The sequence below is a fragment of the Ambystoma mexicanum genome, chromosome 7q (genome assembly GCF_040938575.1).
Source record: "Ambystoma mexicanum isolate Mex_15411 chromosome 7q, UKY_AmexF1_1, whole genome shotgun sequence".
NCBI lineage: Eukaryota > Metazoa > Chordata > Amphibia > Caudata > Ambystomatidae > Ambystoma > Ambystoma mexicanum.
Window position 1 is genome coordinate 528,980,410 of NC_090941.1, and position 14,403 is coordinate 528,994,812.

The following is a 14,403-nucleotide window of genomic DNA, read 5'->3' on the forward strand; positions in this document are numbered from 1 at the left end:
AAAGACCTAGAGAACCCGAGTGGGACCCTGAGTGAAATAATGTACTTTGAACAAATGCCATAGTGCTTTCAATTTGTAATTATAACAATGTGCCAAAGACCTAGAGAACCCGAGTGGGACCCTGAGTGAAATAATGTACTTTGAACACATGTGATAGTGCATTCAATGTGTAATTATAACAATGTGCCAAAGACCTAGAGAACCCGAGTGGGACCCTGAGTGAAATAATGTACTTTGAACACATGTCATATTGTTTTCAATGTGTAATTATAACAATGTGCCAAAGACCTAGAGAACCCGAGTGGGACCCTGAGTGAAATAATGTACTTTGAACACATGCCATAGTGCTTTCAATTTGTAACTATAACAATGTGCCAAAGACCTAGAGAACCCGAGTGGGACCCTGGGTGAAATAATGTACTTTGAACCCATGTCATAGTGCTTTCAATGTGTAATTATAACAATGTGCCAAAGACCTAGAGAACCTGAGTGGGACCCTGGGTGAAATAATTTCTTTTGAATACATGTCATAGTGCTTTCAATGTGTAATTATAACAATGTGCCAAAGACCTAGAGAACCCGAGTGGACCCTGAGTGAAATCATTTACTTTGAACACATGTCATAGTGCTTTCAATGTGTAATTATAACAATGTGCCAAAGACCTAGAGAACCCGAGTGGGACCCTGAGTGAAATAATGTACTTTGAACACATTTCATATTCTTTTCAATGTATAATTATAACAATGTGCCAAAGACCTAGAGAACCCGAGTGGGACCCTGAGTGAAATAATGTACTTTGAACACATGCCATAGTGCTTTCAATTTGTAATTATAACAATGTGCCAAAGACCTAGAGAACCCGAGTGGGACCCTGGGTGAAATAATGTACTTTGAACCCATGTCATAGTGCTTTCAATGTGTAATTATAACAATGTGCCAAAGACCTAGAGAACCTGAGTGGGACCCTGGGTGAAATAATTTATTTTGAATACATGTCATAGTGCTTTCAATGTGTAATTATAACAATGTGCCAAAGACCTAGAGAACCCGAGTGGACCCTGAGTGAAATAATTTACTTTGAACACATGTCATAGTGCTTTCAATGTGTAATTATAACAATGTGCCAAAGACCTAGAGAACCCGAGTGGGAACCTGGGTGAAATAATGTACTTTGAACACATGTCAAAGTGCGTTCAATGTGTAATTATCACATTGTGCCAAAGACCTAGTTAACCAGAGTGGAATAAAAAAGGCAACTTTGTTAATGCCTCATAGATCATTTAGTACAATGGACGCATAGTATAGGCATCCGGTAGAAATGAAAGAACTATTTATAATGAATTTAGTAAATGTGTTTTCCTGACTCAGTGCAGATTTAAGCAAGCAGTGCCCAAATGAATTCCACGAAATGTCTAATAAGAAGGAAAAGAAGTAAAGTTAGGTTTCAGCATGTTGGTGAGGGCTGGCTTGTGTTCTTTATACAGATGTGTACATTATTTTGGGAGTTAAGTGGTACACTTTGCGCACGTAGTTTTTGTTTTGTATAGATTTGTCTTGAATATGCCATTGATGTGATGTTTATTTTAGTATGATTAAAAGGTCAATAATGTTTTGATGAATCAAAATCAAATCACTAAAATAAATAGGTATAATGATAAAAAGAATGGCGGATAGCATTTTGTCCGAGTAAACTTATGAGCATTAAATGCAGATAAAACTGTTGAAAGAATAATCAAAATGCATTGTGGGTGTTGTTGGGTACAACTATGGTGCAGTGTTCTCATGCATGGGGACTTCAAACCTGAGAGCTCTGGAGTCACAAGCTTAAAAAGTAGCACAAATACGAGGTCATTAGGTGGCACTTTAAGTGCTGCCTAGAAGCCAAAACTATTGGCATGGGAAGTGACGGGCGGGCACACATGCTGTGGGTATTGTTTGGATGTATATCCACTCATTGACAAAACATGGTCATGCTAGTCTCTATGCCCGTTCCCAACCACTACCTGCCCCTCTCCTACCAAAAACACCCTTCCCCCAGGATCTCTTTGAGCTAGCGCTCTGCTTTTAAGAGGAAGCCCTACATTATTTTTAAGCAGTGATAAACCAGCACCTGGTTTAATAAAATGTCTCATCCAAATGTGCATTCAGGAACATGCCTTATAATCAGTATCTGTGTCCTTGCATCTGTTCTTTGTGGTGCTGAATTCATATAAATAACAAGCATTGGCATAGCCAATCATTTTGGCTCTTGTATCGGCATTAGACTGGCATTTTCCAGGCACTGTGATAACATACCGAGGTGCTAACACCATTTGCCAGCTGTTGATATCTTATGGCCAGATAGTGCTATTATGACAGTGTCTGGAAAATGCTTTCCCTCATGTTTATATAAAAGCCAAACCCATTGGCTTTGCCAATGATTGTTTGATGTGTGTGTTTAATCAGCCCCTTTTTTAGACGTCCTTCCTCCCTTATCACTACTACAGTTGGCATCACACACGGAACTGTGCATTCCTGTATCTTGCCACCTGCTCTTAAATCACACGCACAACCAGCCACACAATGTTGTGTGATACACACATTGTAGCGTGATGAATCTGAGAGTGAAGCGCTTATTCTCCATTTGTTGTTTTTACTATGTTCTCTGTACTTTAGAATAAAGGCCATAGTGATTCTATAAAGCTGACAAGCAGAGAAAGCACGGATAGGCTTTTGGTTTAAGTGTTTGATCTGCACTATTTTGAAGTCCGTCTTCCCTTCTGACTACTGTATTTGCCACCACACATGGAACTGTGCATTCTCACATCTGGCTGCTTACTCTTTATTCTCATGCACAAGCAGCCATGTGCAACGTTTATGCTCGTGACAACCCAGAGTCAAGCCAGTCTGCACCTGTCTGTTCCCCAATTTAAAGCCAAAAATGAAGCCTCGTTTAATAAACAATTTCATCACAGCCCCTTACCTATTTTGTAACAATTCCACAAATCTCTATCTATTTTGAACAGTTGCTGGAACTGGCCAATCCAATCTCCAATTCACACAAAATAAAACGTATAGACTATTTCGATCTTAGTTCAGAGTTCAACACCAGAATTCAGTGAATCATGTATTCCATTCAATCTAAAAATGCTGACTTTCCCAACAACTGTCTGTAGGACCTTAGGGTAAGGGGCATGTTTATTAACACCAATTCCCTAGTTAAACACAACACCTAGAATCACGGATTCATTGTAGAAGAAGCCATAGATGTTCTGCTTATCATAGCGACCTGGCCCGTGCCTACTTAGGGCCCAGACATTGGAATAACCATCCCTCAGGTATTTAAAATAATGATCGCATCACGTTGAGCAGGTGTCACTTTGATAATAAGGTGACTTTTTTCCAGTCCACCCGCATCTTAGCTCACGTCTGTGGCCTCATTGCACTGGTATACGGACCTCCAAATTCGAGGGTGCTTTCTTCTTTGATCTCCCTAATGAATTAGATCAACTTATATCTGCTCCTCAGTTGTTCATATTGGCTGCGTTTAATCTCTTGGCAGATGATTCTTCTAATTCCCGTGTAATTGATCTAATTAGCAGTATGCATATCATTGGTCTCACCCAAGTAGTCAACTTCTCCACTCATAATAAAGACCACACCTTGGACCTTATTTTCTCCTCCCATCAAAATGATACAGTTGATCCTTCTTTAAACTTCACTTGGACTGATAATTGTGCTATTAGTCTCCCAATTTCCATTTCTACTCAAAAGGGTATTAAAACGTGATTCTCTGAGAAGTAGTCAATTAGACAACAGCATACGCTTTCTCCTCTGGACTTTACTGAACAACATAACAGCTCTCATCCGCTTCTTAATAGAGGCATCAAGAAAGCTGCAGGAAGTTACAAGGCATGGATCTCTAGATTAATTGATTCTTGCGCGTCCTTGGAATCTATTAAAAAAAATGCACAGCGAAACCAATTTAGAAGCACGTCCCGAAGGGTTTTTGGCAATCGTAGCCAAAGGAAAAGCAAAATGTTGTCATCCTTATACAGCTTTTGACACCATCCACTATAGTATAAGGTAGGCATCTCTGTTGGTTCACCTTCATTTTGAGTGATCACAGGCAGGGTATTTCTATTTGCTCCTGCACAGTCCCCTTTTACCATTTTCCTGATGAGGTCCCTCAAGGCTCCTAACTGTCGCCTTTTTTGTTAAATATTTATGTGACACCACTGCGCATTAAACAGCACCTTTGTTTTTCGGTTCTTCATCTATACCAGGCATACTTCAGGTATCTATACTTCATCTATACACTCAGGTTTTGATTAGGACAGGTGTTCATTTTGAAACTCCCCCCTTCTGTTTCTCGTCATGCCTATTATCAGTATTTATTTATTTTATTTATTTATTTGGATTTATAAAGCACTCAGCAGCCCTTGGGCATTGTGGCACTGTTACAGAATACTTAGTATGAGGATGGATAAAGAGAAAATGGCTTAAGTTCATTGCTGGCAAGACTGAAGTAATGGTGATGGATGTTCCTCCAATCTCTGGTCCTCCTCACTTTGGCCTCCCCAATTTGCTCCTTGCCCCTCTCCTTTCAAGACGTTCAGAAAAATTAGTTTTCTTTTGGATTCTGAACTTTCTCTTAAAGCTCAGAATGGCTGTGCATCTTCTTGCTCTTTCCACCTTTGTGTTCTTCAAATAATGTGTCCCTTTCTCTCTCAATGCTTTCTAAGCTGCGGTAACCACCTCTCTTTTGGATTACCGCCATACCCGCTGTGTGGCCCTTCCAAGACATTCCCTGTGTTGTCTCCAAATTGTTCAGATCTTAGATGCTTGGTGGAGGGAGATGGAAAGAGAGAATGTGTGCGTCTCCACCTGAGAAATCGCAACTGGCTTCCTGTGGCTAGACAACATTATTTCAAGGTGCTCTGCTTAGTTTACAAATTGTTATCTAATACTGGTCCTACTTTTTTTAGGTCTTCCACCTGTACCCTTTGTGAGGTCCCCCGCTTCCATTATTCCAGCAGCCGGTGTCTGCTCGTTTTCTGTCTTGGCCTCTATGTTCTGGAACTCCTTGCTGGATGGACTCAAGCACCACACTGCCCATCTGTGGTTTAGAAGGCAATTCAAAACATGATTTTCTCCGAGCGGTCTAAATTTCTATTCTTTCAGCTATGTGAGCTCCTTAGAACCTTCGGGTGTACGTGTGCTTTATATCTTTTTTAAAAATCTAGTGTGGGAGTGGGCGGAGCCTACATGATTCCTTCTGGGAATTCAGAACGAACATACATGCACTAAGTATCTTCCCCTTCAGTGCTGAGGGCGTCTATGTCCGTCCTGATTTCCCATAAGGAATCACTGTAGGCTCCGCCCACCCCAGTGCAATAATGCCACTTGACCAACCTCCTGAAGCACATTTTGATACTATTAAAAGAAAATGACTAATATACGTCACATTTTATTTGAGGCACATCTTTATTTGCATTAGTGTAACTTGCCTCACAAGAGGGGAATCAGTGCCTTCACTCTTTTCACCATGAAGTCAGGCTAAAGCTCCCCGGAGGCTGACTGTGGGTGGAGTTTATGTCTCTCATATTGCAAGGCTGAGCACATTATTGCAGTGGATGGGACCGTTGTAAAGCTTGCTTCCACCTTCCACCATTTTATTCATGCAGATATCGGACTCCACTACTGACTCGTCTCCTAAATCCTACATGCCTACACCCATTTCTACTCTATAATCACTTACCCCCCCTCCGCCTGTTCCCACGATACATGTTTCTCTTTGATAATGCGTTATAAATACAGTGATTAACCTAGTACACAGGTTTTTTTTTCTTTTTGTTGATAATGAACTTTATTTCTGAAAAACATACAGGGCCGTTAATCTTCTCACATGGGCTTTGGGGGAGCCTGGGCAGGCGGGCCTCCAGGCCTAAACCTGGGTTGTGAATCGGCCACTATCTACAGAGACCACATAGTGTCTACACCTCTATCAGCTCCTCCTCTGCTTTCTTGTGAAACCTGCCCTTAGGTGTTCCTTTCCTGCTAACTGCACTGTGCCCTTTTGTTGGTTTATTGACTCCTAAGCTACAATCCATTGTCCACTAACAACACAGGAGACTTTGTTTGCAAGATAAATATGAAATATAGATTTCTGGTCATCCTCAGGGGTCCTACCATTCGTGCGGTCTCCTCAGATTTTGCAACTTCCCATAAATCTACTTCTGATTTTACATTTCTACGCTGTCAGAGGATACCTCACGCTGTGTGCTGGTCACACAACCGTATTTATCCTAGAATACAGCCACACTATTCATCTGGTGTTCTTGGCAACTGTATGAATTTTAGTCACCCCTCTTCAACCGACAGTGTGGTCAAATCTATTGACCATACACTTCTCCATTCGCTGTTCTCAAACAGAGAGTGCATGGCCGATTAACAGGCTAAAGATGGCACCATGTCTACAGAGAGAACCCCTTACATAAAGCTTGCTTCTGCATACAGTCACACCTGTCTCATCTAAGTTAGATCCAGGTAGGGTCTTGATTTTAAAACTGTCCTGGGTCTAGTTGTTCAAGCCAAACTTGTCACCTCAGCATCTAATTGAAGACAGCTAGTTGTTTTCCTTCTTATCTTCCCACTGCGAAATCCACAAACAAGCTATTGGAAAGGTAATGGGGTGCCCTACTTATTTTACCATTGAGAAATTGGCAAGTAAACAAATGCAGAATTAACACGTTTCAGCATGCCCCCGGATATTACAGCTAGCCACTATCATTTCTCAAGGCCTTGCAGAGGCAATCTCACTTTATTTGTATAACACAATTGTCACCATGTGTCAGGGCATTGACTACAGCATTGACAATGTGAACCCACATTCTAAACAATATGTCCTCTCTGCCAGCTAATTACACACCTTTTGCATGTCATCACATTTGTTCTTTTGCTCTTTTCTCTGGAATCAAATTGTGGAATTCCATTAAAAAAAAGAAAATTTGTTTGCTACTCATTGGATCCATGTGCTGCCCCTGTGCTTTTAAAAATAAATCCATTTTGAGTTGAGTCTACTCTGCTTTATTTTACGCCTATCAACTATTTCCCCTCAAATACGAATGAAGCGTTTGGATTTCCACTTATGGAGGAAACAAATGTAGACCCCCTTGATCACTCGAGAAACAATTTCACGCACTTCCCAAATGATGGGACGCTTCTCAGAGGTTAACCACTTACTATACTCAATGCAGAACATTTTATGGCCAGATGAGAGACTATCAGATCCGTCAGTATCTTATTCTTTGAAGGCCACGGCTGGGAGGTGGGTGGTGGTCTGGATCCAGAAGGATCCAGTAGATTCTGGCTCACATACAGTGATCATTGTCCAACGGCTAGTGTTTGTGGTGGAAGGTCTGGCAGTCATTCTTGATGCCCAGATCTCCTCAGATGGTTGAGAGAGCTTTGACACTCCAGTGCACCTTTTAAATACTCCAGTGCACCTTTTAAATATTAATGTTGCTTCACCCATGCACTTTTCTAAAAGTTTGTTAATTAAAATGTTGTGAAGCTAAGCGATTGCCAGCCTGTAAACATTTACCAGATTAACTTTTCACATAATTCACAATGCCAGATGCAGTGAGACACCAAGGATTATCATGGGAGGCAAGGTTGTGTGTGTACTTGAATGTGCAGCAGTGATGTATGTAGGATCATAAATGTAGCAGCCAAACAATCCTAAATGGGACTTGCAAAGCCACACTGTGTCATATTTTGAGAGGATTAACCTTTCCCTTCTGCGCAAAGGCATCAGCAAACCATTTTTTTAAATATCTCTAAGCCCCTTGCTTCTCTTGTCACTTGAAGTGATTGCTCAGAAGATGCAACAATATTTTTGTGAAACATCGATCTGTTATTCTATCATGGTCTGCCAAAGAGAAATGTTTATTTTTGGCTCGTAGGTGGCACTTTTTAGCACAACCTGTTCCAAATGTATTGGTATGGAGTGTAGAGACCTGCTGCTCCACATTCATGCCCTTGTCATGTGTTGCTAGCTGTGTGTATGGTATTTTGTAGTGCCAGGCTTTGCTGTCTTTATGAAAGACAGCATTTTAGCTCTTACTTTTTTTCTTAATGCTCAAAGATTGTTATCTCACTCATTGTCTTGTTAAATTGATTTTTGGCAAGATAATAGAATGCAACGTTTGACAACCAGTGTACTTTGGTGGTTCATGTAACAGGCCCGAGAACGTCTACATTTGCCTCAAACAGAATTGCAATGGAAATTGGTCAATGCAGTGGAATAGGAAATAGGCACTGGCAAAGGCAACAGTTTTGGCCTTTGTATATGTATGAAATGGCAATGAGGCATCTGTGTTTTTGTAATAATAGCTTATGTTGAAATTGGAAAGCTTGTGTGACATTTGTTACACAGCTGTATTATGTTAGATCATATCTGGCTTACATGTTGTATGTGTCACTTTTATATCGTATACAATAATGTGTTTTGGAATAGAATAAAGTGCATTATATGCCTGTTGAGATATAATTGTGTAAAGGTAGGGGGATATGTAATGCAATGTGAATTGGGGTATACAAAAAGTGTACATAAGTTATTTTACATTAATATTAAAGCCTTAGCGACACATTTAGGCTCTGATTCACAGAGCGTTTTCCTATCGGATTGTGCCATTATAAAGCGTTTCTATGATTCAGGGCCAGGGGTTTGTATTTATCCTAGCTATGTGTGTTGAGTTCTTTTCTCATGTTTAAGTGCTATACCAATAGGTGTTATTGTTACCAAATGCAGTGGCACTCAATTATTGAACAGCACATAATGGTCAGGAACTGGAATTACTTATCAACATAATCTACTGTATAGGACCCCTGTGGTATATGAAAGCACACCCTTTTCAATATAATATTTTTTTATACACAATAAAATGGTATATCAACAATAATCTAAAAACATCTATCTAATTGCATCAGATAGAGTCAAATAACAACCTCCTCTATGTAGTGGTAGAAATCCATCAGTACCGATACAACCACCATCATTGATGTGGAACTTTCACACAAAACAAATTCAATTAATTACAGCTTCCCCTTGGCCATCATTATATAACTATGCCGACACACTGGGCCTGATTCATGGAACGTTTTCCTATGGGATTGCGCCATTATAAAACACTTCCATGAACCAGGCCCTCTGTGTTTCAGTCCTTTGCAAGCTGAATTTCATCCTGCTCTTTGATTAATAGGGCCGTCAGGACAGAATTAATGACTGTACACTTAATGATGTACCATGTGTCTGTTGCGTTTCCATATCACACTATTAAAAAGTTATTATAACCTATAAGAGATGTGCAAGCTTTCAAATAATATAAATAACTGAAACAATGATTGAATACAGAAGGATGAAGAGCTCAGTCGCCTTCCATGGAATGTAAAGCTCTAACTTGCAGGATTCCATACACATTTCTGAAGCAGGTGCTCAACACATAGAGCTATCTTAAAGGGAAACAACATATTGTGCCATGTTACTCTGGTGCCAAGAGTCTCTTCTCATTTACAGAAAGGTAGTAGCATGTTCTGTACTGCTGAATTATGACGACCCTGGAATGTCTGTCAGGTTCAAACTATTCATGTCTCAAATATTACTCATAATCTCTTGCAAAAGTGTCATTCTCTAGATACATTATATTTTATGGCAGAGCCTGGCCTGGCAAAAGGAAGCGGCACAAGGGTGCTAGAATAAAATGATAACATGAAAGTGCTACAGGCACAAAACAGTGTTAGGCAGAATTATATGCAGTACCCTTTGGGAACACCACACACAATTAAGACTACAAGTGACAGTACAAATTCACCTTTGGTACAAGGCTGTACTACACAGTAAAGTGGTAGCGATGGCTGAGCAGCCAGACTTAACTCAAGAGTAAGTGAGCAGTATCAATAGTTACACAAAGGACAGCAATTACTATGATTCAAACAAACACTGACTCAAGGTTTCTGAGTAAAAGAATATACATTTATTTACACATCAGTTGTAAAACATTTCACTAAAGTAAACCAGTTGAAACATCACACTCTTGATACACTACACCACACCCTATAGATTCTGGACAAGTTAGGCTCAAAATGAAGTGTGAGCAAAATGGCACTCCAGCAATTTAAAAGGGAGGGAAAGACAACGTTTAGACAAGAATTGATCAGCACCAACAAGTAAGTAAGCAGGGTAATCTAGAAAAAGAAACTACAGTGAAGAAATCAGATTAAAGGGGCCTGGCCCAAAGTCAATGGACCAAAGGCTTTTCTCAAGATCACACAGTTTCAGGTAGTTTGTGGTTAAGTCTTTGCCAAGAGTTCAGAACGAACTTGGTCAGACTAAAAGTTAGTTTAAAGAATGGAGAAGGACAAGCCTTCGGATTGGCGAAATGTTTCACACACCTTCACCGCGGCTGGACGAAACGAAGAACCGGATTTGAACAGTACCTTAAATGGAGAAGAAGGCTGTAGCTGAGGCGGACGTTCCTGGCAGGTCCTGCAGGCTCATAGTTCCTGAAGCAACTGTCAGACTGACACGAAATAGGAAGACTGGAGGGTCCTGCACTGCCCGGGGAAGAAACCTGCAGCAGAGCAAAGCAACGAAATAAAAGGTGCGCTCCTTAAAACGCAAGCAGGGTCAGTTCCTTCGGGCTATCCGGGTCACTGTAGCTCTGTACAGCAAATTCGACCAGAGAAGGGAGGCCTGGGGAGCAGTTTGGTAACCAGTTTGTTGATAACCAGTTTGTTCCCACCAGCTCAAGGGGAGAAGATTCTTTGCAGATCTTCCCTGTCATTGGAGTATCAAGATTCGGACCTGCAGCAGGGCTTCACCAGGAGGTTCAGTCGTTGTAGGGTCCTCTTCAGTCGGCTCCTCTTCGGTTCTCTCGTTCCAGTGGTGACTCTGCCTTTCCAGCCCCAGAGACCTGCTTTTTATGCAGTTTTCCCCCAATCACACAGCAGGGTGGCTGTCCTGCCGGGACAGTCACCACACCCAATCAGATCAGAGTGCGACATGGGTCTCCAAGGAGACCCTGTGCAGGGAGTCCCAAACCCCTCCCTCACATCCTGTCCCCCCCAGACATACAGGCACCTAAGGAGGGCTTCTGTGCAGAAGCCCGCGAAACCTGGTTTGGTGCGCAGAGTAAAACACAAGAAAGACTTTTATAAAAAGAAATGGTGACTAAACACAGCCGGAACCGTATAAAATCGTATATGGTCCAGCGGGTTTAAGTACGAGGCTACCAAGATAGCCTAAAACAATACCAGGGCTATCTAAGATAACCACGATAGCCCTGGTATTGTTTTAGGCTATCTTTAGATAACCAGGATAGGAAAAATAGGGTAGTTACCACTGCCACCGGCCAAGTCTTAATGAAAAGGAAGCGAAACAATGCTCCAAGAGAAACAAACAAAAAGATAGTTTGCATTAGGTCTGGGAGTTTTAAAATAGACTAATAAAGTCAATGGCAACTTTACATGTTCTGGGAGACAGTAGTCAGTCCCACAAAATGGACTCAGAGTTGGGAAGTCAAAAAGACAATCCTCTGTCACTGCACTAAAGGTGCTGTGTAACACACAGTAAAAAGATGATGCCTATGGAGTAGGTGAGGCTCCACAGTCTATGAACATAAGAAAATGTTAAACACACACAGCAAAACACATGTAAGAGTGGGAAAAAAGGCTCACACTCTTGCCAGGTGAAAAAATAAACCCCAGAAATCCAGCAAAGCTGCTGAGGGATTCAGTAAGTAAGAGAAATTAGCCATTCTGGAGAACTCTCCCTAACAAACAGTAACTGCACTGGCAAAGCAAGTGCAAAGCTGGAAACTACTTATGATCTGTATTAGGAGTAGGCAGGGCAATGTGCAGCTATGATTACACAGCACGCATTTTCAGTGTCTCATTTGCAAAGGATGCCTCTGTAACAGTTGGCAGGGGTTACTGGCATTAGGGAATGCCAGTGCAAAGCATTTGCGAAATTAATGCATTCCTTAGAAACGATATCCTTTCTTAGGAGAGAACACATTTGATATTTGATATTGTTTTGTGTCAAAGCTCATTACAGTCCTAAGGTGGGCATTTTTGCAATGTGGGGAAGCAAGCAAGGTAGCTGAATCGATCAGTTCCGATATTTGACCCGTGTCCAGTGCCGCCCACAGTTTATATGTAAGAGACAGAGACAAGTGGTCAAATACCAATGCCAGAGCGCAGTAGAATAGTTTCTATCCGAAGGAGGATGCATGATTTCTAATGCACATAATTTCCATCTCTATCTTTGCGATAAAAAGTGAGTTCAGCTGAACCAGATTGTTATATTAATAAACTCAAAAGTTAAAGGGTTTTTTTTGGTTCATGATTGTTTTTATGTTCATACAGTGCTCAACTGTTCTGAACATAGGCTCTTGGCGCTGTTCTTTAGGGCAACACATTTGGGATTAGAAGACACTCTGCACACTTCTAAAGACAGTGTGGGCATCTGTAGAGTTTTCACTAAGATCATGATTAACACTGCGAAGGTGCTCCGCGCAGCCAGCAGCACACCTGGCAGGCAGAAGGGGCACACAGGTGTTGCATAAGGCCTCAAACCCCCACTATTCCAGAGCCAAAGATGTACTCATGGCATAGTCCATGCCATAGTGTGTCCTGCATGGAACATCTGGGGTTGTGCAAATCCAGTAGTCCTTGAGCAGCGTCGGCACAAAAGAAAATAAGCCCCTCTGCCACTCCATCACGCATTTTACGTACGTCCGTCCTCGTGCGTCGAACATGTTAATGATGATTACTTCCCTGGATGGAGCACACTCCAGTGTGTGGGGGCGGGGGCTAGAGAATGTGGCTGGCACCTCAGATAGGTGGCTACGAGATCTGCAAAGTGTCATAAACAGAACAATGTCAAATATGTTATATTACCTGTCGTAACCTGCCAGTGTACCCAACTATTTTATTTTATTTTTGGGGTTTTGTAACAGTACAAACACATTAATCTCCATGTGAATTAATTGAATGTTTTGTCTCTGACTTTGGAAGTGTATGAATAAAGAGTTAAGAAAAGCCCAAGTGGTCAGAATCTGAAGGTCATAAACAGTTCCCCTCATTCTTCGTTAACTGTGCATGCGGTATGTCCAGTCTGTCTGAACCCTACACCATGGCTGCTGCCATTTTCAGAACCCGATATTCCGTGTGCCCAAATGCCAGTGCCGTCTCCCTTACTCTATATTTTCTGAGGTTAGAATATCCCTGCCCTGATGGGTGCCACATTGAAGTAGTCAGAAATGACCAAACAGCGAGTTTTTGCTTTACAAAAAGGGGAGTGACATAATGGGGATACATAATTTAATAATCAATTCATCTGATTTGCTTCTTTCATTCTGTGTGCATGTGTGGGGGCCACGTGCCAAAAATCCTCCTGGACAGCCCCGCCGCAAGTCAAATATAATGTCATTGCTTTTATAGAAATGAGAGGCTTTCATGACAGTGTTTATTTAAAAATATTTTCAGCTATTCATGCGACGACTACAGATTCAGTCCAGTTAAGCGACAACAGGGTCATCGAGGATTCCAGAGACCTGGGTGCGCTCTCTCCCCACCCGTCTCTTGAAGAAACCCCTGAAGAGGTGGATCGAGTAGATCTGTTCATCTCCACAAATGAACTAGAAGCTGAACATGTGAAGGTAGGATATGATATGGTATTTATAACGTGCCTATACACAAGGGTTTCAAGGTGCAACGAGGCAAAGGAGGGGAACAAAAGAGAGGACGGGCAACGATTCTACTAGGCCAGGTGTCATTCAGATCGTGCAAGTGCGTGGGAAGGGGGCAGGGACAGTGCAATACATGGGAAAAGATGATAACAACAAATAATTAAATGGCCAGCGTGTGGCAAGGGCATGGGTAAGTGCGGGCATCAGGAGTCAAGGGCTGGTAGGGAGACTGTAGGGATACAGAAACAGTCGCCAAGTGCAAGGGTTGCCAGATGGATAGTGCAGGTGTGTGACACTGGCGGGGGAAGGACCTGGGCTAGAGATCAGAGGGTGACCAGGTAGCCAGGTTAGTTCCGGTTACAGCCAGGAGGTCAGCAGAGGAGAGGAGGAGAAAAAGCAGAAGCAAAGAGAAGGGTTTTGAGGTGCTTCCTGAACCAGAGATGGCTCTCCTCAAGTTTAAAGGAGGCAGGGAGGCTGTTCCAGAGGTAGGCGCCAGCCGAAGAAAGAGATCTGCCACCAACTCGTGGCTTGGAGAAGCGTCTGACCTTGAGGTAGTTGGAGGTGAATGAGCGAAGAGCTTGAGTAAGAAGATATTTAAGAAAAAAGTTGAAGGTATTGAGGCCCCAGGTCCCAGAAGGCCTTGTGACCGATGCAGAGGGTTTTGAACTT

General features: G+C 41.9%; 1 protein-coding gene across 3 annotated transcripts in view; it reads left to right on the forward strand.

The window, feature by feature from the left end:
* The window catches only part of ERICH6B (glutamate rich 6B), a 2,074,788-nt gene that overhangs the window by 1,621,200 nt on the left and 439,185 nt on the right, over positions 1-14,403 (forward strand). For all 3 annotated transcript variants that reach the window (XM_069640454.1, XM_069640457.1, XM_069640455.1), the window contains one exon: positions 13,532-13,704. In XM_069640454.1, coding sequence (XP_069496555.1) covers positions 13,532-13,704 — 173 coding nt within the window. The remainder of the gene's footprint in view (positions 1-13,531; positions 13,705-14,403) is intronic.